Consider the following 26,678-nt stretch of genomic DNA (forward strand, 5'->3'; position numbering starts at 1 on the left):
TTAACCCACAGTTAGGGTAGCATCAGAAGCATCAGGGCTCTTGCTTTGCTTACCTGCAGGTTATTATACCTAAAGCTCTGATTTAGCTCGGAGGTTAAACTGTTGACGTGAACTATGATGTGGCGCTATGTACAGTTTCGGCTGCAGCTACCGCAGCACCTCTGGTGGCGCCGGTAGCTGCAGTGTGAAGAGAAAAAGATTTCCTTCAAACGTCGCAGAAGACGGTGGGCCTGATGCAAGAACATTTCTGCATTCCTGTTCTAAACGCAGCGGCTTCAGGCAGAACGCCGAGAGAATTTTGGAGGCAGTACGACTGCATCCAAAGTCGGTGGGAAGACAAATGATGCAAAGATGCATAAAAAGTTTAAACTTTAGTGAAACAATAACATGCAACAGAAAGGAGACAGAAACACACCACAGACATGGCCGGTGCGTCCTTACAGCTAACATACAGGTGGTTTGTTAGCTGGCTGGGGTCATTAAGCACAAACTGTCCAGCGGTAAAAATTTGGGGTGACAATTCACATTGCTTCCGGTCTGAATGCGACTTTAAGGGCAACACAAACACAGAAGGTGGACTCGTGTCCTATTTCTGCACACGTGTTCACGAGCAGGAGGGCGTTTGTGAGAAGGTATCAAGCTTTATTTACAAAAAGTAATGTCACCAAATAGTAAAGAGAAGAACTTCACAGTGCGGAGCTTTAGTGGTTCAACACACACGGTCCAACTTTACGAGTAGTTTCCGAAGTGTTTTAAATGTATCAGTGTCTGTAGTGGCGTCAGGGCAGCCCACAAAAGGTAAACAATGAAAACCATCTCTAAAGCCAAGCTAGGTCAATAAAAACAATAAAGCATATATTTTTGTTGCTTGTTCATGGTTTTCTAGATGAGCTACAGGATGAAGTCAGAATGAAACAACTTTTATTTTACCTTTTCATGCTACATTAATAATGACTAACTAGCTCTACTCTGCAATACAGGAACAACTCTGCTCCTTCATTTCTTCTTCTTGGGACTGGGGACCTGTTAACTTTAGCCTCAGCCTGTTAGCATGACATGTAGCAGTCTTATTTAAAAACCTTTTGCAGGATTCACAATTAAAATAAGTCAGCAACAAACATTAAAAACTCTGGCGACGGAGTTTTCAATCAACTCGTGGAGCTAACGTTAGCTTCTGTTGGCTATTAGTTCTGCGGGAAACCGAATTGTGAGACGCCGACTGAAAGGAGCTGCCTTTGTCTGAAATCAAGGATCCACTGTTTCAATAGTTACTATGGATTTAAATGGTCTGGAAATTATCATGATGTGCTTAAATGCAATGCTTGACAGGTAACGGAGCTTAGCAAACAAGACGCATGACATTGTACAGAATATTAGCAGTGTTACATTTAGCTTTAATTTTGTATTTGATTATTTTGTTTCTTGTTGATTTTGGTACAATTTAAAATTATTCAGATTAAGGAATAATAAATGTTACATCAAAGTTTTTTTTTTTGGAGAAAGGACTAATTATTATTATATTTAGTATTATTTTATATTATTTCATGCCAAGTTTATTATCGTTATTGTAAACTAGGTGTGAAAATATTTTCTTTTAACATAATAAAAATAAAAACAAGGCTTTACAAAAAACTAACTAAAATAAAATAAACAGAGTTAATGGCTTTAATTTTCATCTTTGTCAGTTTATTTCAGGCCGGACATAAGCCTGGTATTTTGGGTAGATATGAAATCTGTCTTCCAGTTTCTTAACTGTGCCAGAATTTAGTCCACGCCCATCACCTGGCATCATGGTGCGAAAGTCGAGAGGCCCAAAGACTAAAACTAACACTCAAACGAATTAAAACTAAACTAAAACTGAGCATTTTCAAAAACTACAAACTAAATTAAACCAACTTTAAAAACGAATTAAAATTAAACTGAGCATTTTCAAAAACTACAAACTAAATTAAACCGACTTTAAAAATGAATTAAAACTAAACTGAGCATTTTCAAAAACTACAAACTAAATTAAACCCGCTTTAAAAACGAATTAAAACCAAACTGAGCATTTTCAAAAACTACAAACTAAATTAAACCCGCTTTAAAAACTAATTAAAACCAAACTGAGCATTTTCAAAAACTACAAACTAAATTAAACCCGCTTTAAAAACAAATTAAAACTAAACTGAAATTAAAAACCAAAAGTCAAAATGAAATAACAATAAAACCTAATGAAAAATCTAAAACTATATTAACCTTGTTTCAACAAACCAAAGAGAAAATTATAAATACCAAAAAATGGGGGAATTTGGCAAGTTGCCTTGAATCCCACCAAATCTGTTCCTACGAGTGGTTCTTGCATGAGGCCCAAAAACCCTGTCGTCTTTTAGCTAAAAGCCGCCCTGATCCAGAAGAAGAGTTTCCTGCCGTTGGTACACTGAGCATGCCCGGCTGCGAGTCATGCACCCCAAACTTTAATGAAGACAGATAACAGAGTGAGAAACAGTGGCGTCACCGCTGCAGTGGAAAAACACATCAATAACAGCTCTGCAGCCCTTAGGGGTTACCTCCATACCTCCCCCCCCACCCCCACGTAAAGTCACATGACACAGACAGAAGGAGGGACACTAATGCTCCTTTTGGAAAGCAACAGCTCAAAGAAGAGTATATGTTTGACACAAGACAGAGAAGGAAGGTTGGGTTTTTTTTGGGGGGGGGGTTATAGTTATATAGATGACGGTTGTATGTAGCCCCCCCCCCCTCCACTCCACGCTCCCTGTTGTCATGCGGGCAGGTCGTTGTCTCTATCCCGAGGCGTTGATGTACAGCTGACTCTGCAGGATGTAGTCGATGACGGGCTGACACAGGTAGTCCACAACGTGGCCGTCACCGTGCTGCAGGGCCAGTCTGATGGAGGAGGAGGGGCATTAATTCAGTTTGAATATTTTACATTTAACCTTCTAAACTCTTCATCACTTTTCATGAGACAAGAAATACCTTGTTGTCAGCTTTGTGGCAGCGGCAATGCATTTTTTTCAGCTAACCCAAAGGGCCCATCAGGAACACGCAATCCTTCAAAATCACCAACTTTGGACAAACATGGCAGCAGCATTTAACTCTCCGCATGAAATGATTTTATTTCAATTAAATGGGTGCAATCAGTAGATCTTGTTAATTTTGTCAGCCTTTTTAAAATTTAATCTTAGTCCTGTGTCAAATGTCCTTGTTAGTTTTTGTCATATTCAGTCCACTGTATACTATTTTTTAAATCAAGTTTTAGTTTTAGTCTGATTTTAGTCAAAAGAAAATCTTAGTACTTTAGCCTAGTTTTAGCCATTAACCATCATTTAAGTCTTTTCTGACTCATTAGTATAATTTGATCAGCATTTGGTCAATCTGCTCGAACCAAAATAGAGATATTTATCATTTTATTCTTTATTTCACTCATCTCACATATAGATAAAATGTTTTGTAAAATTTTAGCTTTGTTCCCATTTTTATTTCAAAGGAAATGTTATCTCATTTCCTGGTGGTTAGCCTTGATAAGCCTTTTAAAGTTTGTAGTATTTTTCCAGAACCACATTGCTCGCCGTTCGATTTAATTAGGCACTCTGTTTTTTTTTGTCCGCCTCACTGTATTTGTAATGTATATAATATTCACATCCTCCACAGTAACGCTGCCCTTTTGTTTAAACTCTGAAACGTCGCCCCGGTCGCCCAGCATTCAAAGCACAGGAAATAAAAAAACACACTGTTCAAGTGAAAATTTAGAGGGAGAATATCTGGCCTGTAATATTTGTCTCCTCGTTATACTGACAAAAAGAAAGAGATTTTATTAACGTTATTATTTTATGAATTACATTTTAGTCTTGTGATTTTTCGTCAAAAATATTGCATGTTAACATAGTGACAGTCAGTGTTTATGGACGTTGTCGCCATCTTGTCTTTGTCTCGTTTTCGTCAGGGCAAAAAGGTTGTTTACCAATATATTTCGTTTACTTTCGTCTAAGGGAAAGTTACACAAGTAGATCTGCTTGAGCAGCCCGTCCTCACAAGAGAAACCAACGCATTCTCATTCCCAACTCCGTGGTCAAGTTAGCAACAATAAATATGCAACGTCTGGTTAGACTTTTATAATAAAAGTACCTTTTTAAGACGGCACGTAGTTGAAGTTGTGAAACGTCGCAATTTGGTTAGGTTTAGGGAAAGATCATGGTGTGGGTTAAAATAACTATGTTACTTACATCACTTAACTCACGTAAGTGAAGTAACGTTACTTACGTAACTTCTGTAACCTAAGTAACTTAGATATAAACATGCAGTGTTGACTTTTTGATTCCCACAGGAAACAAACACCGGTCTCCTGGGTGAAAACGGCCATACAGGTTGATTATGCTGCGGCTTATTAGGCTTATTATTTTTGTTAAACATCTAGAGGCCAAAGAAGTCAGGTGACGTAGTATAAAGTCAGGACTTTCACTCAGGGGGCCGAGGTTTGAGTCCCATGTGAAACAAAGTCAAACATGGCAGGTTGTGACTTAAACAACGTTTTGTAGATGACTTACATCACATGAAATATGTAACGTAGATATTTTAACCGAAACCAATGCATTTTCCTAAACCATACCAAGAAGATTTGTTGCCTAAACGTAACCAAACTACCACAGTTACAGTCACAACGTCACGTGACTTAAATCACTTTCTTTAGGTCTGGTACGTCTGTTGCTGGAATGGTACTTGTACTAGAACACTAAGCGAGATCACATCACCGCGGTTCTTGCCTCTCTTCACTGGCTCCCAGTTCATTTTAGGATTGATTTTAAGATTCTGTTGTTTGTTTTTAAAGCCCTTGATGGACGAGCTGCAGGCTATGTCGCTGATCTACTGAAGTCGCATGCTCCTTGAAGGTCGTTAAGGTCCGCGAACCAGTCACTTTTTGTTGTCCCTAAAACACGGCTCAAGAACTTTTTCAGCCCCGAGACTGTGGAATGAATTGCCTCTTCATGTCACACTGGCCCCCAGCCTTCCAGTTTTTAAATCGTGACTTAACTAATTTTTACTCCTTGGCTTTTAATCTGGGATGAGAGTAATATGTTTGTTTATATGTATGTTTTTTACGGTTGTATTTGTTTATTTATTGATTCATGTCAATGTACAGCACTTTGGTCAACCTGTGCTTTATAAATAAAGTAGGATTGGGTTGGACTGGTACTTGCCAGCGCTCTATATATTGTTTTGAGGAATGGTCATATTTGCCGTTGCGCTTTCCAACTGGCATTTGTGTCATTTTGGAAAACTCGACGATTGACCTATTTAGTGGTTTAGGTATGAGGACGCGTTGGCTTGTAGGGTTGAAGTAAATCTGCACAAATGATTTGTGTTGAGTTCAACTTGATTAAGCTCTGTTAATGAACAGCAAACCCTCCTGACTGTGCTGACCTCTGATGGAACAGAGAGTCCACATCCGAGGAGGTAATTAGCTGATTAGCTGTGTGTCACCATACGTTTTTATGATTAGCTTGGACTGTAGTAGTATTGTGACTGATTAGTGCTAGCGTTTTCCGAGGTGACTTGCCTGTTAGCGATTAGCTTGATTAGATGAACAGGGCTTTACCCAGAGTCCGGTGTTTCAGGTGGATATGTTTCAAGCCTAACTTTTAGACGCTTCAGGCAGCAGTTTTCTACATTTCCAGAGACTATGGCTGTGTTCGAAAAGGGCTAAACTGCTGTCTCAGATGGTGTCTAACAGGACAGCGAGGCAGCAAATGCTGTTTGAAACGGCTTGAACGATGTCTTCCTGTCTCCTGAGACGCCTTCATGCTGCTCCAGTAACGGCCAGTTTTGAAGGCAGCATCGCTGCTGCCTATTACCCATAAAACAGTGCAGCTAAGGCCACCGTAACTTTTGAAAACGGGTTAAGACGGCGGACAGACAAGCTGAATTCATACACAAATATATGTTTTTAAAAGTTTTTATTAGTTTTCTAGCTTCGATTTTTGAAAAGCTAGCGAGAACTAAACACTGAACTATCACATGAGCCCGTGACTTTAACCAACCAAGTTTGTTCAGTCTGATTTCTGAGGCATCTGTTACCCATTTGGCTTTTCACTAGCTAGTTAGCTGATGCTAAGGCTAGCATCTCTTCTGACAGCCAGAGGAGACGCAAGACGGCGTGCTTACGTCACATGTTGCCGTAAGTGCTGCCCTAGAAGGCTGTTCGAAACCAATGCAAACAGAGCTGCCTTCACTTGAAAGTGATGCCTTCTGAGGCAGCTGTCTGTTACAGTAACGAGGCAGCGAGGCCACTGCCTTCCGTTTCGAACACAGCCTACGTGAAACTTGAAGAACAAGCTAACGGTAAGCAATCTCTTTTTGAAGTAATTATGTTATTGGTGGTTAAATTAGCTTTGTTTGTAGCAAGCTAGATCCGTTTTCACCTTTTTCACCCCTGGCGAGTTTGCACCCCTGTTATACAACAAGTGTAGGAATAGAAATGTAAAAAGGAACGTGGTTTTAACAGCAGTTAGCGGTAGAGCTATTTGTTGACCAGCATCTGCTGTTAGCAGTGATTGCATGTAGCATCTCTAAAATCCTGAACTTAAAGTGGAGTTGTAGGTTTGAGCTCTTCTACTGTCTAATTCTACTGTCAACTAAACCAGCTGTCCACACAGTGAACTACTCACAAGCTGCCAGTAAGCTAACAAGAGATATCATGTAAATCAGACTGAGTTGTGATGGAACTATGGTAGGAGTTTCCCCTGTCCTTGTGCTAAGCTAGGCTAACAACGCACTGGACTTATCTCTGAATCGGACACATAGATTAAACTGATATCCATCTGAATGATCTGATCTACATTTATACAGTCTCAAAGGCATAAATGCTGGTAAATTCTTCTGTGGTTTGATTGTGAAGTTGCATTATTCCCAACTTTTGTGCACAGCAGCCTGAGGTCATGTAAAATAAACATTTGTTTTATGTGAAAACACCCAATAGTAATAACGTCAAAGCTTTAGTCTAATCCCCACCTGCTCTTGGTTGAGCTGACGATAGACATTGGGTGGCTCGTGGCATCTTTCACCACGATGATGTTGTCCTGAAACCGGGAACAGCACACAGAGATCAGACGAGACAATGAAGGAGGACGTTTCTCTCACAGTGTAAATATGGATGTCAGAGCGGGAGGAACAAGGTGTGAACAGTGGTATTTTTGCTCTGACCTTGTACTTGCGGAGAATGGAGGAGTGATTCATGATCCTCTCTGTGTCGGCTCCGTCACGGGGAACCACCACGATCCCAAAATCCCCCACGATCACCTGCATCTGAAACCACAGAAACACAACCTTCAGTCGCTCCTCAGGGCTCAGCGCTGCACAAGAGTTTGAAGGTGATAACTGTGGCTTCAAGGTTCGCCTGTAACACAAGCATTTATAACCAATATCGGACCGAATCAGTCCATCTCATGGACTCTCCATGATCAGAGGATTTGCTCCCTGGGGACAAACACATTTGTGTGATGTTTTTGTGTACGGTTAAACTTTGGTGAACTCTGACATGCTAATTATCTCTGTAGATAAATCAAAAAACATCTAGGCAGTGTTGACTTTTGAGGGAATAAAGAGAACCAAAGAGTCCAACATGGAGTTATTTGTCAAGTTAGCAAACAAGAGAGTTGGCGTCCTAATTAAGCTAGCTAACTGGTAGCACGCTAGCTAGAATGTGAGCTATGTTGGCTAGCAGTTAGCTCGCTAACTAGCCTCACAAGTTTACCAACTACTTTCAGAGGATTTGCAAATAATCTCACTTTCTTATGTGAGCAGGTAGTCATCCAACTCAGTCAAGCCACATTTCAAGGTTACATGAAGTTTCAAACAATAACATTTTGTTATTGTTGTTATTGCAATATTTAATAAATAAAACTACATTTGTATCTTGACTTGTTGGAAGCTCTACAAGAAAATAAATTTATGTAAGCGATTTAAACTGTACCTGCTGAAAACCCCCCAAATCTGTCTAAATTTGGATACCATTTAATTTCTCACAGGAACTTTGTGCCAATGGTGGAACATTGAACAATTTTTCACCTCAAGTCATTCGTACAGATATGACAGCTGGAGGATTATTGCAGACAGTGCTTATTCACCAATGTTAAAACTGTACAGACAGTGGATGAGTCTTGCTAGCAACATTCCACGACTGATCTCAAAAACTTGGACCCTGGAACATTAAGCTCTTTAAAGCCCCAATAAGTACTACTTTTTCGCACCAGTGCCTCAATTTGTGCGATTCAGGTGACTTTGCATCTATTTGCATCCACTTGCGTCTTTAATTTGACTTTATGTGCAATATATATTTTGTATTGGTACAAGAAGGTTCTCAGGAATATTAATCCTTTGTGTCCAATCTGGAACTACAGGGGATGTTCTTGTCACCAAGATTACTCTCATGGTCAGTCTGGTATTTTGTCGCTAGTCAGTATTGGTTATTCAGTATAGCCTACCTGCAGACCTTTGTTATCATGAGCTACACATTTTTTTGCATTTTTATCGTTCCCTCAATCAGTAAGTTGTGTCTTTGAATTTAACATAATTCCCTTAAAATGACTTATTACTGTACGAGTACAATATCAATTACATAAATTGAATTGAATTCCTTCGTTGTCTCTTGCTAACAGCTAGCATTCACATTAGCATGATGGTTAGCTTGTTAGCAGTGTGAGAGAAGAATAACGTTGCATGCTATGATGACTCTTTCCCTTTGCAGATGTTTCCTTTGTCAACAACATCGAAATGACCGGTCGGTCATTACGATTTCAGAGGAATTTGCTGAGGGGCGGGGCTACATCATACTAGGGCGGGGTTAAATTGGATGGGGGCGGGGTTACAGTGTGCTTACATCACTGTCCTTCCACAGGCCAGGGATGCAGAAGGACTCCAGGAGGTCACTGCCACACAGGAGCAAGATGCGTAACTCTACAGATGACAAACAGGCAGGAGGAAAGAGACAACGTCCTCAGTAAACAACACGTTTACTGGACACAAACAAACCAGAAGGAGTTCAAACACAGCAGGAAGGAAAACAAGAGGACACAACACCGGAGTCTCTTCAGGTTCAGATCCTGAAGAGACGACTCACCGATCTCCTCGTATCTCATTGCGGTCCCCAGGTTAGCGTTTTCATCTGACGCAGAGAAACAGAAGACATGATTTATGTTCAGTGTTTGCAGTAAATGCATCGCGTCTGGAAAAGGCCGCTAACATGATAATATACTTTTACAATGTGTCATTATGATAATTTCTCTGTCCTCTCCATCTTTACTTAGGTCGTGTCTATTTACCGACGAAGGTGAAGCGTTCGATTTGAGGGCGGACGCAGCAGATCTTCCCCAGACTCTCGCTGACCTTCCCCCACAGTTTGACTGAGCAGAGAAAGGAAAGTTTAGACATCATCAAACAACCGTTTCTAACACAGTTTCCTGTCCTTTCTGTAACAAATATTGACATTACATTTAGCTGATGCTTTTATCCAAAGCGACTTACAATTGTCAGAGGTCGTACGCCTCTGGAGCAACTAAGTGTTGCTCTGGGACACCCTGGTGGATGGGTCACAGTGGGGGATTGAACATGGGTCTCCATTGCACTATCGCCACCTCCAAATATACTCAACTGCTGTACTTAAGCTACTTTTACTTTAGGGACATATTGTACGTTTTACTTCACTATAATGATTGATCGGTTTAATTATTTTACAAATTCAGATTTTTGCACACAAAACATGAAATTATTCAAGTACGGCTGAAACAATTAGTTAATCTGATGTTTCAGCTTCTCTGCTGCTTCTCCTCTGAATGATTAATAACTGTGATGTTTGTTAGTAACGTTGATCTTTGGACTGTCGGCTGTGAAGGAGTCACTTTGGGCTCTGGGTAACTGTGACGGCAGAATCTTTACAAACCGAACAATGGATGGACCGATGGAGGAAATAATCAGCAGATTGATCCAGCATGCAGTCTGATACTAAACAGTTCAGAATGAGCTCCAGCTGTTAGGATTTTGGTTGTGTGTTCATGTTTTTACTGATTCAGTCTTGTGCCTGTCTTAGTTCTTGTTTTAATGCTTGGCTGCATTCTACCTGTCCGTTCTGTATAGTTTAGTTCCCCACAAGATGTTGTTTGTTGGTCTGTTCTGTCGGTCTTATTTGTGGAGTTGTTTATGTTTTGGTTTTTTAGTCCTATCAGTCTGTTGTATTGTGCCCAGCCTGCCCGGTGTTTATTTGCCTCTGCCTGTTTGATGTCAGTCTGTTTCTTGTTTCAGTCCGTTTACGTGGTTTACAGTTTTTATTCCAAGTCTTGATTCCTCTGTTCTGCCTTGTTATGTTACTTGGATGTTCAGTTATTTCTGTTCAGTCTTGCCTTGGCCCGTTAGGTTTCACTCCCTGCCTCTGTGTTCGAGTTCTGTGTTCTCGTTTAGGTTTTGTCTGTTATGCATGCGTTCTCTGGTATTGTGTTACTTTCGTCCTTGTCTGCTGTCGCATGCTTTACTTCCTGGTTTATTTTGTAGTAGTCAGTGTGTGGTGTTTGTGTCTAGCTTGTTCCTGTTTCTGATTAGTCCCTCATGTCTTTCACCTGTTGACTCCCTCCCTGCTCGTTAGCCCTGTGTGCATATATTGCCTGTGTTTTCCTCAGTCATGCTCTGTCTCATCTCGTGTTTTGCCTCGTCTGTTCCCGGCTTGTTTCATCTGGACATCTTTGTTGGATCGTCTTCTTTGGAACTCTACCTGCTCTGCTCGGTGTCCTGCATTTGGGTCCTTCATCCTCAATACCACACACAGCCCTGTGACACCAGCTCAACAACTACAGCAACATGCTGCTTTACATTAATGAGGAAGAAGAATCTGAGGAGATGTAATGGGAGGAGTAGTGGTGTTGGTAGTTTTACTGCAGTGAAGGTCTGAATACTTCCTCCAGCACAGAGGAAAAAAATCTGCTCGTTTATCTCGAGCTCTTGCTGATGGATGGATGAATTAATGAACATGACTCACTGGCTGTGGGCTTGTGATTCATGTTGTTGTGGTTCTGGTAGATGGGCGGAGTCTGGTTCTGCGGCTGACCAATCACAGGAGTCGTCGACGGCGTGTTGACGTTGGACAGAATACAGCCGGTGACTCTCTGAGGCACAAACACGTCTTTATCAACACTTAATAATAATCCAAACAACACACACAGATGGGAATATGATTAAGGTTTCCATGGTAACTGCTGAGGCCTCTGCTTTCATGAGGGTTTAAGATAAATTAAAAACTATTTAGATTAAGTGGGTTTCAGCTATGAGGTCTAAACACCATCGTAATGACACCAAAATATCATAATTTACTTTTAAAATATTTTAAAATATCATAAAAATAAAGTAAAAGTCACTCCAGATGTGTTTCCAGGGGTATTTGAGTAAAATAATATATATTATAGACACTTCATGTTCAAATGCAAGTGATGAACAGCTTTTAACATTAATACATGGAGAAAAACATGCAAATACTGTGACTTTCCATCTTCCCCACTTTTCCATGAACTTCTTTAAAACTCACTTTTTATTTAGTTTTTCGGTGCTGTTAATAACAAGTGTTTGAATCATCCAGAAAATATCACCCACAATAATTCAGACATCTCAACTGCAGCTGTGAAAATCTCTCTCGATTGGCTTAAAGTCACTACAAAGATTTGTAAAGGTGAGAAGGTGAACTTTTGCTGTTTTAAGAAGATAAGAAATTGCTTGACATTTGATTGTGCCTTGATGTTCTTAAACTCGGTGATATTTTCATATCTGTCCTTTGGTTTAACTGCCTGGTCCGAGGCCAGCCACTCTGTAATTTAATCAGTACTTTGAAAATCTTGGACAAAAAGCAAGTTAGGTTGCATTTTAAGTAAATACAAGATTTTAAGTTTTGAAAACTATTGATTTCCATCATATAAAGTTTGTGTTTAAATGGATTTGCTCCTCTGACTTTCTGTAAATACATCAGGAGACACCAGAGCAGCAGCAGCAGCAGATCTGCCAGAGCGGATTTCATTTTGCAAAACTTCTTTTGCTCAGACGGCCTTTTCTGTGAAAGGTGCAAAGTCTTGGAAGTTGCTAACTAAACACTTGAAAACTTGCAAACTTCACCACCTTTCAGACGTCTCAAGTCCTGGTTGGTTCAGAACCTAACTTGTACTCAGGTAACGTGTGCTTTATGGTATTTGGAGTAACTCATTTGACCTCTTTTTATCTTGTGTTGCACTGTACTTACTTGTATACTTAGGGAGGGATGAGGCGAATTAACAACTGCTAAAATCACTACGATACAGACTTTAAATTGCTGTTTTCAGTTTACGTGTATCGGTCCCTACTAAAAAATAAAAATAAAATAAAATACATTTTTTAGCATAAGTTGACAGAGAGAAATAAATGAAATAAATAAATACTACTACTACTACTAATGATGATGATGATAAATATCTCCTGACCTTCATCAGGTCGCGGTGATGCTCCAGCACGCTGCAGGTCGTCTGCCAGGTGTCCTGGTAACACTCCCAGGGGTCCACCCTGCACCAAACCCCACAGACAAACAGGCTGATTTACAACGAGCTCCTGATGCAACATATGAGGTGAATGAAGGTGAATCTGGTTCCTTTCCTTCGGGATTTTCTTCCACATCACATAAAGACATATAAACGCTGTCTCACCTGATCCAATCAGAGGACTGGACGGCCATCTGACACATGGTGAGGCGATGTCTGCTGGGCACTAATCCCTGCAGACACACAGTCAAACAGTCAGTCCACAGACACACAGAGGACTGAAAATGCTGAGAGCAGAGGAGGAAGCAGTAACTCGATTGCAGATGGTGCTACTAAAGCTTCCATTACTGGAAACCACACGCCAACTCTCTTATTCGATCGTCCCTCGCTTGCCGTTATGAAGGACGTTTGCTTTTAGACAGACTCACCTCCTTCTGACATACATCCCTGCAGTTTTATACCAAAGTGGATAAAAAAAAGAACCAAGACTCCAGAGATCGAGATTTGATTTTCTTTCAGATTCACCATCTAGTTCAAAACAGCAGCTCTGTGTTAACTGAAGGTCTGACTGACCAAAGGAACATAAATAATAAGTACTGTCTTTGTTGGTCTTTCAGCAACAAACACGTTTTAATCTTCATTGTCAGGACGGTTAATGTTTTCCCTCTCTGTTTGTTGGTCAGCGTCTGTGTGTGGTGAGCCTGCCTGCCTCTCGCTCGCCCTATAACCTGCGCACACATCGCGAAAGATGACGAGTCACTGTGATACAAGATGGCCTAAAATAATCACATTTCTATTAAACTTAATTTCAATTTCCTCCCAAACTATATGCTCATTATATTCAGCCTCACATAAAATAAATTAATTAAACCCATTTATTTTAACGGCTGCGACAGACTGTGTGAAACGGACTGGGAGCAAATAAGAAAATATAAAACACATTTCAAAGCAGTGAGCAGGCTCACCGTCATATCCTAAAAGTCTAACAAGTAGAAGCAGACTTCAGTCAGTCTCTGTAGGATGATGTCGCTGTACTAAAGTTTCTCCGCAGCAAACATAAAAGCAGCCTATCAAACAGTCTGCGGGGTCTCCTGCAGATGGTCAGTAGGCGGCGTTTTCACAGAGTTGATCTCTTATCTGGAACAGACCCTGCTCCGGAGCAGGTTAGCCGTTCAGCATCAGTTACCATGGCGATCTACCACCTTCGTGGTGCTGAAAACCCAGGGTTACCCGGGAAAAGCTCAAATCCTGCTTCGTGGGTAAGGGTCCAGTGACTCACGTGGTAGAGTAGGCGACCTCTGGCCAATCAGTCGCCAGTGGTTTTCCTGATTATCTCTTGTGCTTTAAATACTTCCTGGGGTTTTTCCTGGGCCTCCACCCTCCTCTGCCAACCGGCACCGGGCCGGGCCGTCTCAAGCCGGCCTGCCTCTTGCTCTGGTCGGCTCCACCAGCCACCTCCACTGCAGCTCGCATGTTAATAAACACTGATAAGTTGTACCTCGCCTGCTGTGTTCAGTGAAACGTAACATAAATAATGAATTTACAAACAGAGAATATGAAAAAATGCAAATAGTCCATTTGTGGATCTGAGCGCAGCATGAGGACAGGTGTTTGTCAAACAGCTCAGATTTACAGAAAAGCCCTGCTGTGCTGACGGCGGCAGCTCTGGCTTCAGAGGACGGTTCAGGAGCCCCATGTTTCCTCTCTCCTCACGTCCCCAGAGGGACTGAGGTGGGAAGAAAACACGAAAGTGAAGGAAAGGTGGATGTTCAGCCATTTTCCTATTGAGCTGGTATTTCAGCGTGGATGGCCGACGTATAAAGTGACATTATCATGGTCGTTCATCGCTGTGAAAATATGAAAACGTGTGAATATATATAATATGATCTCTGTAGTGCTGCCTGCTCGCAGATCTGAATCTGACCTTTGCTCATCTCCGCCTGGTTGAGCAGATGGAAGATAATAAGTGTGAGGCTGTGATTAACTTTGACTTATACTAACAAACACACACTGCCTACACTTCACACGCACCACACAGGTAGGACTGTTAACACGGCAGAACAAAAGAGAAACGGCTGTGTCAGAAAACATCTGGTTCTTTGATGCAAAGTCAAAGCAGCGGAAAAACCTGATTTGTCGGAAACAAAGTGCAAATAATGGTGGTAATAAAAGTGGTGGTCAGAACATGAACCCGTAGTCTGGTTCCATCATCCAGGACAGTCCAGAGAGTCCATGTTGGGGTTCTGGGGTGTTTCATGTTTCCTGTTTGAAGTTGTTCTGTCCCCGGTGAAATTGTCCTGTCTTGCTTCCTGTCTGTGTGTTCACTGATTGTCTAATTACCTGCGTCTCATTATGTCCACCCCTGTGGTGTATTTAGTGGGTTTGATCCTTTCGTTGGTGCCAGCTCATTGTTTGTACCAGCTACTTAGGTAGCTACTGTAGGTAAACGTGTTGGGAAGGAGGGAGGTTAATGTTCTTTTGGTGGATTGTGACCTTTTTCATGGATATTTAATTAATAATAATTATTATGGAAGTGAAGAAATATGCTCTTTTGCACTCTTACTTTGTTATGTTGTATTTGCTGTCCTTTAACATCTAGCTGAAGTGGTGACAGGAGCCGTTGGTTGTTTCACGACAGAATGGAGCATTAGGACAGTACAAGCACTTTAAGCTATAAACTACAATATAATCAACTTTATGTGTATTTCACCTTTCATGATAAAGAACGCAGCTCAAAGAGGAGGGTAAATATCAACAAGTCCTCCAACCAAAACGACTAAATCAGTTGTTTTCCCATATCAGTCCAGCGACAGGCACCGACCGTAACTACACAACCACATGACATCAAACACGTGGTTCAGAAAGGCCACAGTTTAAGGCTTCAAAAATACTTGGTTAGGTTCAGAAGAACAATGTGGTTTGGGTTAAAGCAAGTACATTACGTTGGTCACATGACATACAGTATATCACAAGGGTATTCAATTGACCCTTCGCTAAGCCACGCCCTGAATACACAGCTGTCCAATCACAGTGCAGTATAGGACTCGCTCTAACTGAGGTCCGACATTTTCATGGCTGCGCTCCACTGATTCTGATGTAAAAAGAGTCGTTTTCCAGCTTTTCTGGTCAAACGCTGTCCCTGCAGCATCTTGTAATAGTTACAGCAGCTACCCAGAGATGCTGAAAGGAGAAGTAAGATTTATTCTCTTTACAAAACCAAAACCAAATTCAGAAAAATGTCAGCTGTGGTTTGATCCTAATGTGATGCTAGTTAGCTAACGCTAGCTAACTTCCTGCTGAATGTAACGTAATAAAAGCCCTGCTGTTCTGCTTTTTAATGAACAGAGGCCGACCAGCTGTACAGGAACACTGATGATCCTTAATATTGTTGTCCTCTTTCTCAATAATCAATAATAATATGGAGGTTCACTTTTACTCTGTGATCAGTAGGCTTTAGCTCCTGTCTTTTTTTCATGTCAGTCTGAGTCAGTTTGAGTCAGTCTGTTAGTCTGAGTCAGTCTGTTAGTTTGAGTCAGTCTGAGTCAGTCTGTTAGTCTGAGTCAGTCTGTTAGTCTGAGTCAGTCTGTTAGTCTGAGTCAGTTTGAGTCAGTCTGTTAGTCTGAGTCAGTCTGTTAGTCTGAGTCAGTCTGAGTCAGTCTGTTAGTCTGAGTCAGTCTGAGTCAGTCTGTTAGTTTGAGTCAGTCTGTTAGTCTGAGTCAGTCTGTTAGTTTGAGTCAGTCTGTTAGTCTGAGTCAGTCTGTTAGTCTGAGTCAGTTTGAGTCAGTCTGTTAGTCTGAGTCAATCTGAGTCAGTCTGTTAGTCTGAGTCAGTCTGTTAGTCTGAGTCAGTCTGAGTAAAATGTGTAAAGTCTGAGTCAGTCTGTTAGTCTGAGTTAGTCTGAGTCAGTCTGGGTAAAATGTGTAAAGTCTGAGTCAGTGATGTAATGACCTGGTCGTTTCTCTGGAGAGGACAGGCCAGTGAACATCCTACACTTACAACTCTGTCCTTTCATTACTTCCCAGGAGACAAAAAACAAACGCCAGGAGCACTAATGAACCGAGCGAGATCCATCACCTGGATAACGACCCGACAGACAGTCAGCCAGAACTGAAGAAGCATCTTCAGGCCAAACATCTTCAACCAAGTCCAGTTGCCCTCGATGTTAACCTTCCTTGGTGGGTAGTTAGGTGGGTAAATAAGTACATCCAGTACATCTGCTGTTAACCAGTCACATCCACAATGAACCCAAGAGGCTGTGCAGGTCGGTGAGTCATCTGTTTCTATCAGGTCTGACTAATGTTCTCCACCATGAATAAACCACCAGCCGGGTTGTTGAGCTGCAGGTAAAGCACTGAGGCTGGAAATCATCATTTGAAATGAGCAAAGACTCCTGATGTGGGTGAAAACTGTGTTTCTGTAGCATCTATTATTCATGTTGTGTGTTTCTACAGTAGCAGAGCAGAAAGTAGGACAAGAGCTTCATTAATTCCAGCAGGAAGCCGAGTGGAAAACAACAGCAGAGCTCTGCACGCAGGACGCCGTTATCTGCTGGTAGATCTGATGTTATCTGCGCTTTGTGACGTGACGCAGGTTTGCTCTGATCACATACTCACTCAGTAATCAGTCTGACATTGTGGAACATAAACCTCTGTCATGGTTAAAAGGTGACTTACAGGTTTCCCGTAGGAGTCGTGCACCGGCGAGATGATTCCTCCGATCACGATGAAACGACCTGTTTTGTGCAGATATTCTCTGGCCTTTTCTGCAAACACACAAACAGAAAGTGAAGCACAACATGAAGGTAAACACAGAGTCCTCACTCTGTCTGAACACAGAGCGGCGGAACCAACCAAGGACAGTTGCTGAAATACTGTGCTGGAGTACAAGTTTGAGGTACTTGTACTCTACTTCACTACAGTTCAGAGATAACTAGTGTACCTTTTCTTTTCTGGCAATTTCCCACAACAAGACATGGTATAAAATACAACACATTGTTAAATTTTCATATTCTTCCTGTTGGCTACGCTAAGTTTAGCGCTCTGCCCTTTTTGTTGTCCGTTTGGTTCTGTGTTAATTGTTTTTGTTCTGTTATCCTAGTCTGTTGTCTGAGTACGTCTGCGTTTAGTGTCCAGTTAGCTAGGTTATGTCTGTCCCCCCTGCTGTCTCTCTGCCTGCCTGTTCGTTAGCCCTGATCCCTGTTCACCCGTGTTGCTCCCGCCCTGCTCGTTAGTCCCTGGTGTTTGGTGTTTCTGTTCAGTCCCCGTCCGGTCAGTGTCGTATGATGTGTGCTCTGCCTGTTACTGCGCTACCCGTTCTGCAGTTTGGATGTTGCCCGTTTCCACGTCCTGTGAGTTTTGTCTCGCATGTAACTTTGGATTAAAAACCCTGGAACTTTATCTCTGCTCTCAGTGTATTTGGGCTCTGTCCTGCTTTGCGCACCCTTGATCCTGAAAATAAGTATGAAACAACTTGCTCCGTACTTTCCAACCTGACTGTTAACCTCTTACAAAACACACGGGTCTGGTTATGTGTTTCAGGTGTTCTGAGTTATCAGTTCCACCAGAGAGACGTTTCCCTCTAAACTTTTTACATGATTTCATTCTGAGGCCCAGAAGTCCAAATACTGAAAACAGATAATTCATCTCACGACCCCTCAGATTTATATGTTGACCTTTTAGAGGGGCCTGACCCATACGTTGGGAACCACTGGACTAAACTAGCTAACTTTGTAACTGTGCACAACTTAGCTTCACTTTGAGCGGTCAGAAGAGTAAAATGCTGCTGATGAGTCAGACAGAATCAGACTGTCAGGGTTTGTTCCATGTTTCTGCCCGTTTCCTGTTTTATTTTGGTAATTGTCGTGCTTTGTTTCCTGTCTGATTCTTAATGGGTCCCACCCAAAGAGTACGGAAACGTTCTGAAATCTCGTGAGAGCCAAGCTGTCGCAGGAAGACGTCGTGGAAACGAGGGAGAGCAGTTTGTTGTGTGCGTAGAGGAGCTGCTAGCAAGACTTTATTTCCTAAAATCACTGAACTGACCCGGCCTGTATTTGGGACAGGCCTTTAATTCCTCTGAAATAGGTGAATATGAAACAGTTTATTTCAAACAGAATATTACTTGAATAAAAATTATCCAAAATATCAAATACGCTCCGACAGAAAGCTTACGCTCTTTTATTTTGAAGGCAGCAACGTCAGGAAAACAACAACAGGATGAGAGAAGTTAGCAGACAGAGAGCGACGGACTTCACATGACAGGATTCACAACTTGGATTAATTTTTATGAAAAGCTGTTCTGATTCTTTTGGTCGATGGATCCTCACAGACTGAAGGAAGATAAATAATCAGGAACGGACACATTCGGACTGAACGAGCGCTTCAGAGGTAACGGGAGTTTTCATCTCTCGTACCAGGCAGGTGTGAAATGTAAAAGAATTAGACTTTGGGGCTCGTTGTTTCTGTTAAATGAACTGAACGATCTAACGATGTCCACACTAACACACTGATCATAAGTTTAAACATTAATATTTGGATTAACGATCTGAGCAGCTTAGAAGCAGCTAAAGCGTCGACCCCGCGGGGTTTAAGAGGTTTAATACATCCAGAGAGCTTCTATAAAAACCAGACCAGGCTTCTAATGGAGACCTGCGTTTATTTGTCATAATGTGTTTCCTCACCAGGCGGCTGTTTGGGACTCGGCTGTTAGGGTCATTTTTTTAATGGGGGATATTTGTAAATAGTTGATATACCTATATTTTAAAGTTCTATTGTAAAAAGGACTAACTTCATGAAAAACATTTATCGTATTAAATATAGATATATTAGCAACATGTGACACGCGGGAAACGTCCACCCTGTTAAGGACTTAGACATAACTGTTTAAAAGTGTTTTCAGGGAAGGATTGCTACTAAAATTAATTTTTATAGAAATCATATGTCCCTCACTCTTATCAGATATTTGTTTTGCAATAAAATAATTTTTAAACAGCATAGGCAAGGCCTATATTGAGAAAAACAAGCGCACATTACGAAAAGGGGAAGTATTTTTCCACTTTCTCCTCAAGTGAATTATAATAAGAATTACTCAACGTCTCTTGCCTGTATATTCAATCCCTTCTATATCTTTATGTAAATACAAATATACACTTAATATTTGGTCATTTCAATAAACTATGAAGGAAAAATACCAGTATGCACTATATACATGTCCATATACATTTTGAGCTAACGTTAGCCTGTTACCTGCCTGTGTGAGCTTAATTAGATGACGAATCTATATTTTTTCACAAACAATTTTTGAAATTATTTGATTTGATTGAGCTGCAAAATCACACAGCTAAATTTCCCTCCACCAGGTGTGATGTCACCAGGTCACCTAATGAGAGTGATGTCATTAAAGGCCAGTTCATGCAACTCAACAGGGTGGACATGGTCGCTGGGGACAAAAATAAAACCTTATTTTTTGGTACAAAAGTTTAAAATTTGATTAAATAGATGTTGAACAGGAAAATTAGATAATAATGAAACATTTGGAAATCCATATGTTTTTCTGGAGAGGAACGTTTGAACGCAGCACGCGGTCATGTGTTCAGCTCTGAACAGGAAATGTTCCTGAATGTTACTCTTGTTGCAGAACTCCTGTTTGAAAGTGGAGTATTCAGAGGAGCTCACACACTTCTGGTCCAGTTAGGGTTAGTTTCTCTGCCACGATGAGTTGAACGACACACGGCGAGCTGGCCTGTCATTGGTCTTTGCTTCTGAGTGGAAAAACATGGCGTAACTGTCGACTGAAATCAGCTGTGAATACGTTTGAGGAGAGAAACGTGACGTCAGGAGGAATTTGATGTCTTCAATTTTACTGGTTCACTCAACACGTTTTCACACTTACACGAAGCATATCTCTGCTTTTTACTGCCTACTGTGTACTTTACTGTGTACTGAGTCGTACTGTGTACTGTGTACTATGAACTGTACTGTGTGCTGTACTGCGAACTGTACTGTGTACTATGAACCGTACTGTGTACTGTGTACTGTGTACTAGGAACTGTACTGTGTGCTGTACTGCGAACTGTACTGTGTACTATGAACCGTACTGTGTACTGTGTACTGTGTACTAGGAACTGTACTGTGTGCTGTACTGCGAACTGTACTGTGTACTATGAACTGTACTGTGTGCTGTACTATGAACTGTACTGTGTACTATGAACTGTACTGTGTACTACAAATTGTACTGTGTACTCTGTGTGGTTTTCATCCTACCTGTCAAATAGGAGGTTTTGTGTGTCTGTAAACAACTATGTCTCCTCATTCTGTCCAGTTAAATATGGTGTTCCTCAGGGGTCGGTCTTGGGACCCATTTTGTTTTCCTTGTATCTGCTTCCCCTTGGACATTTTATCCATAAACATGGCATTTCTTTTCATATCTATGCTGATGACACACAAATGTACTTGCCCGTCAGATCCTGGAATGCTGAGTTCACTTACCAACTGCCTTTGTGAAGTTAAAAAAATGGCGAACTGTACTGTGTATCTCTGCTTTTTACTGCCTACTGTGTACTTTACTGTGTACTGAGTCGTACTGTGTACTGTGTACTATGAACTGTACTGTGTGCTGTACTGCGAACTGTGCTGTGTACTATGAACGTACTGTGTACTGTGTGCTGTACTATGAACCCTACTGTGTATTGTGTACTATGAACTGTACTGTTTGCTGTGTACTATGAACTGTACTGTGTACTGTGTACTATGAACTGTACTGTGTGTTGTGTACTATGAACCGTACTGTGTACTATGAACCGTACTGTGTACTCTGTACTCTGTACTGTGTACTCTGTGTGGTTTTCATCCTACCTGTCAAATAGGAAGTTTTGTGTGTCTGTAAACAACTATGTCTCCTCGTTCTGTCCAGTTAAATATGGTGTGCCTCAGGGGTCGGTCTTAGGACCCATTTTGTTTTCCTTGTATCTGCTTCCCCTTGGACATATATCCATAAACATGGCATTTCTTTTCATATTTATGCTGATGACACACAAATGTACTTGCCCGTCAGATCCACAGACCCTGGAATGCTGAGTTCACTTAACAACTGCCTTTGTGAAGTTAAAAAATGGATGTCAAATAATTTCCTCCAGCTGAACTCAGACTAAACAGAAATCCTGGTCATCGGGTCTCAGCAGATGGCAAATCAAATACTGCCATCTGCTGGTTCCCTAGTAAATCACATTAAGCCTGTGGCAAAGAACCTTGGTGTTTGGTTTGATAGTAATTTAAATTTCGAGCAGCACACCACAAAGCTTGTTCAATCATGTTTTTATCAACTTAGAAATATAGCAAAAATTCGATCTATGTTAACTTTTAAGGACACCGAGACCATTTTACACGCCTTCATCTCATCACGCCTGGATTATTGCAACAGCCTTTTCACCTGTTTAACCCAAAAATCTATTGATCGACTCCAGACTGTCCAGAACTCAGCTGCCAGGCTTTTAACCAGAACAAAGAAATATGACCACATTACTCCTATTTTAGCTTCATTACACTGGCTCCCAGTATGTTTTAGAATTGACTTTAAAATTCTATTGATCACTTTTAAAGCTCTTCATGGCCTCTCGCCTTGTTATATTTCTGACCTTTTAGTCCCATACGCACCAGCACGTACCTTGAGATCCTCGGGCAGAGGTCTGTTGTCTGTTCCAGAGTCTCGACTGAAAACTAAAGGGGACAGAGCGTTTGCTGTCAGGGCCCCGAGGCTCTGGAACAGCCTGCCCGAGGAAATCAGGTCGGCTGAGTCAGTGAACTCTTTTAAGTCCCTTCTTAAAACATACTTTTATAGGAGAGCCTTTCCCGATCTTATTGACTTTATTTTATCCCTTTTATTTTATTGTATTTTACTAATTTTATATTTATCTTAAATGTGTATTTTAGTCTTATCAATGTTTTTTTGCTTTTATCTTTATCTGTATCTTTTCAGTAAATCAGTTTCTCGGGTGAGACGTCTCATCAGGTGGAGTAAAGACTGAAATCAAGAGCACACTGTTTTAAAGGCATTAATAAAACTCTGCGATCACGTGTAGTGTGATGTGTTTTGTTTTAAATTAGGATTCGAATTAATGAATAAATTAAACACAATTTAAAGGGTAAAAACACCTTAAATATTTGCCAAAACGCTCGAAAGCCATAATTGGGTTAAGGCCCCTTTTAAGGTGGAAATTATGGGATGCTCTTCTGTTGTTTTTTACCCACAAAACGGGCAGATAATCAGAACTGAGCCACACGTAATATCTTATAAAACAGTTCAAGATGAACAGATTAATGGCTGTAAGCTGCATGCGATGGTCATTTAGAAAAAGCAGCAGAAATCTGAATAATTAATCTGCAGCTGTTTGAGCTCATTAGGCCTCTGAGCGCCTCTTTAATGACGCAGGAGCCTCTGAGCAAGGCACCGCCCGCTGCACGGGCTCCAGCGGCCCTCACACTCGGCCTTTGCGTTAGTTGGTTTGTTTTGCATCGTGTTTCTGTCTCTACGAACTGAACCTCCGGAGGATCCGTCAGCGGAGGCTCCGTTTGTGGGCTGCGCCACACGGCGCGCGAGGCCTGCGGAGGTTCAGCACGGAACATTTCCGTGTCTTTACGTCCTAAAACGCGTTCACACGGCGCTCAGCTCGGGTCAGCTCTATTCTCCATGTGTTGTTATTCGGTTCTTTCTTTTGTGTTGTCGGCATTTTCCGCTGGATGTCGGGCGGTCGCCCATTTCAGCACCACCCAGCTGGACAGCGACCAGACCCGACACACCAAACCTCAGTCATATTTTCCTGGTTTTTAGCTCAGATCCGTGTGTGTTGTTTATTGGGGAGGTCTCAGGTGATCTTTATCTTCTAATAACAACTCCCCCCCCCCCCCCCCCACCTACCGAACATATGGATGTGTCCCTTGGTGATGGGGTTGAAGCTGCCGCAGGACAGCAGGATGACGTGGGTTTTAGTGGCTTCTGTCATGGTTTCTTTCGGTCTCGGTCTTCCTCTGTTGTCCTGTGTCCCGGTCCGGTCCGGTCCGGTGCTGTGTGGTTCTGTGGTCGGTTGTTTGTAGCAGCAGCAGCCGCAGCAGAGAGAGACAGAGAGAGAGGCGAGGTTGGTGAGTCTGCGGCAGGAAGCAGCGTCAGCCTGTTAAAGAGACACTCACATCATGACTTGATTTAATTATGACCTCAGGCCAAGAGATAATTAAACATCGCTCATGTGTTTGTTAACAGAGAAGAATAAAATTAACGTTGAAACCTTCAGTGTGAAGCTGGAATGACTTGATATTTTGATATGTAGGAGTTTAACGTGGCTGTATTCACAGGAATCGGAGCCACTTCCTGTGCTGATGAAATAATTTGGAGCTCAAACACAGTCTGATGGGCAGTGGATGAAAGTGAAAGTGTAAAAATGGATTACAATAATTTTACTTTTACTTTAAAGTACAGAAGAATCATCAGCCAAATATACTGAAAGTATCAAAAGTAAAAGTACTCATAATACCAAATTGCGGCTTTCAGAGAGTTAGAGTTCTCATATATTACTGGATAAGGTAGATACAGCAGCATAATATCACTGACTACTTGAATCTCCGACAGGTTCGGTCAGCTGACAGCAGCCTCTCTGATCAGGGTCGGTATTTATCAAACTTCTCAAAGTGCCATTTTAGTCTTAAGTGCTGAGAATTCATGAAATTTACTCCTACTTTCAAAATTAAGTATAAAAGCAAGTTATCAGATTTTTCAAAGCTAAGAATCACTCTGACTCTCCCAGTTATTTCAGCCAGCTGGAGAGGTCGTCAGGAGCTGCCGGTAGGGGCTGTGACGGCGCTGTGGAGACAGAGACGTGCATCTTTCAGGACAGTAAGATGTTTCTGAATTATGTGACGACGCGCAGTTGATCAGACGGGGTCGGACCGTGCTTGGTCAGCGAGCTGGTGAGCGACGTCATCTCACCACTGACTTTACGCAGTCACGCGTTTTCAGTTAAACTGAAGGTAGAGATGACGCTTCGTTTATTTGCCACAGGGGAAACGCAGCAATGCTGATGATTGTGTCCGTCACAACCATCAATAAGTCAAACTGTCATGGAAACAATTACAGCTCAGCTCCGCACACTGTCACGCGTTTCATCTACTTCCCCCCCACTAGGCGAAACTTTTTTATCTTTCATTTATTAGTGTGTAGGCCGATGTCATAATGTATTATTTTGAATATTCTTTATTGTTAAATGTGTGTTGAATATAAACTCCTGAGGAATTTCACCATTCAGAGAGAATATTCTTAAATAAGGACATCTCTTCAGTGATTGGTCCTTGGCTACATCGTCATCAAAAATCATGTTTGCGGCAAAGCAAAGTGTCTTAAATCAAGACTGACACTTAATCAAGACTGATTTAGTCCTACACTTCACTCAAATTAGGACTATGATGCTTGATAACTTTTAAGCTTTGAGCCAAGAATTCTTTTTACTATTAAGTCAGTTCTTAGCAGTATTCTTATTCTGAGAAGCTTGATCAATACGGGCCCTGGAAAGAAACTCCTTAAAGCACAAACACACAGCCTGTAGAAATCTATTTACCCATGAACCATCAGGGGAGCTGCCGTCTTGTTAAGAGGTCCTGTAACAGCTTAATAAGGCTATGGCTTATTTAAATATATAGGCATGCAGCTAAAAGCATGAACAACAAAGCTGAGCACAGACATTTAACTATAACACTGGTAGACATACAAGCAGGTGAAAAAAAAAGGTTCAATATATAAATATAAACAACAAGCAACAATCACCAACAACATGCAAGTATTTCTCTAAATTGTAAACAAATACCAAGTACAAGGGTTTATGCATATTGACTATATAAAGTGGTCATGTATCTATACGGTAGATACATTGTGCAGGACTCATGTTTGACAGTGATGGATGATGACATGTACGTGTTAAAGCAAACTGTAAATATATCATTTATAAATTGAACGTAAGTGGATGTTCGTGTTTTAGTGTTTAGCTGTTTTAATGTTAATTTAATATTTATTAAATATAACCAGATGATCCAGGCTTACGTGTCAGAAGTCCAAACAAAGCTGATGATCCACAAGTTGAACAGAACATAATCCAACGTGGATCTAATGATGAACTGGAACACTGAGCAGACCGAGACGCTCAACAACAACGATGACGTGACAAAGATCCAAAGAAGCAGGGAGGAGTGAGGAACAGCAGGTGCAACACATCAGGGAAAATCAGAGTGAACAGGAAACAAAGCTAGACAACACGGACGCAGGCAACTTCAAACTAAAACAGGAAACAGGACTCTGGTTGATCTGTTTTCTTTCACTTCTGCCAGCAGAATCATTTTCTGTTCTGTTTTCTGCCTGTTTGACGCTCGACAGCGTCCTCTGGCTGAAGAAAACATCGTAACTGTTTTATATCAGAAAACAAAGACGAGAAACGAAGGAGCATGGAAATAAATTAATAAATATAAATGAATTAAAAAACAGCAACCACAGAAAAGAAGTGTGGTGTGACAAAGACAAGGGACCGACAGACTCCTCACTGTTCAACACAGACACTAGGGGGCGCCACAGAGAACACATCTGTTGTCCATCACAATAATAATAATACTAACAATATAATAGTTTTATTTCTAAAGGGCTTTTCAAGATGAGAAACCAGCACATTTAACATAGGTGAAGCAAATAGAATTGATACGTATAATTACATAAAAGCAAGTGAAACATATAAACAAATAACAGCAGGTGATTTATAATATTATTTCTAATTTATCAGGGTGAAGGCTAATCAAAATAGGTAGATTCTGATAAGTGATCTGTATGCGTCCTCTGTCACCCCAGATACGGTGTAGGATATTAAAACCAGTCGGTACCAGATTCTGTTCATCCACATCTGTTACTCCCCGTTTCCTCAACTACATATGGTTGTTTTTCTGTGTGTGTTTCTTACATTGACCATACTGTTGACTGGTTTACCAGAACTCAGTGTGTTTGTTTTGACAATCTCAAATCTGCAACACTGAATGTATCTAGTGGTGTACCGCAAGGATCTGTCTTGGGTCCACTTTTATTTACCATTTTGTATTAATAACTTAGGGACAAGACATCCCACAGGCT

At 41.3% G+C, this 26,678-nt stretch overlaps 1 protein-coding gene across 1 annotated transcript; it reads right to left on the bottom strand.

Moving 5' to 3' along the window:
- Positions 1–358: 358 nt before the first annotated feature.
- nmnat2 (nicotinamide nucleotide adenylyltransferase 2) lies at positions 359–25,716 on the bottom strand. Its single transcript, XM_038719088.1, has 12 exons — positions 25,611–25,716; positions 23,445–23,694; positions 17,210–17,298; positions 12,702–12,769; positions 12,483–12,561; positions 11,021–11,147; positions 9,318–9,398; positions 9,116–9,160; positions 8,876–8,952; positions 7,201–7,302; positions 7,009–7,076; positions 359–2,889 (listed from the first exon to the last, which is right to left on the bottom strand). Exons 2-12 carry the CDS (start codon positions 23,527–23,529, stop codon positions 2,787–2,789), a joined length of 924 nt encoding a protein of 307 aa, XP_038575016.1. The 5' UTR covers positions 23,530–23,694; positions 25,611–25,716; the 3' UTR covers positions 359–2,786.
- Positions 25,717–26,678: the final 962 nt, after the last annotated feature.

This window comes from Micropterus salmoides, unplaced genomic scaffold, assembly GCF_014851395.1.
Source record: "Micropterus salmoides isolate LMB-PRFRI ecotype aquatic unplaced genomic scaffold, ASM1485139v1 Ms_hic_scaffold_14, whole genome shotgun sequence".
Lineage (NCBI taxonomy): Eukaryota > Metazoa > Chordata > Actinopteri > Centrarchiformes > Centrarchidae > Micropterus > Micropterus salmoides.

Coding starts and splice junctions, on each gene's coding strand:
- nmnat2 (XM_038719088.1), bottom strand. CDS start 23,529: ATGACAGAAGCCACTAAAACCCACGTCATCCTGCTGTCCTGCGGCAGC. Junction 12,770..17,209: donor ACGACTCCTACGGGAAACCT/GTAAGTCACCTT, acceptor GTGTGTCTGCAG/GGATTAGTGCCCAGCAGACA. Junction 7,303..8,875: donor GCCTGTGGAAGGACAGTGAT/GTAAGCACACTG, acceptor CTGTGGTTTCAG/ATGCAGGTGATCGTGGGGGA.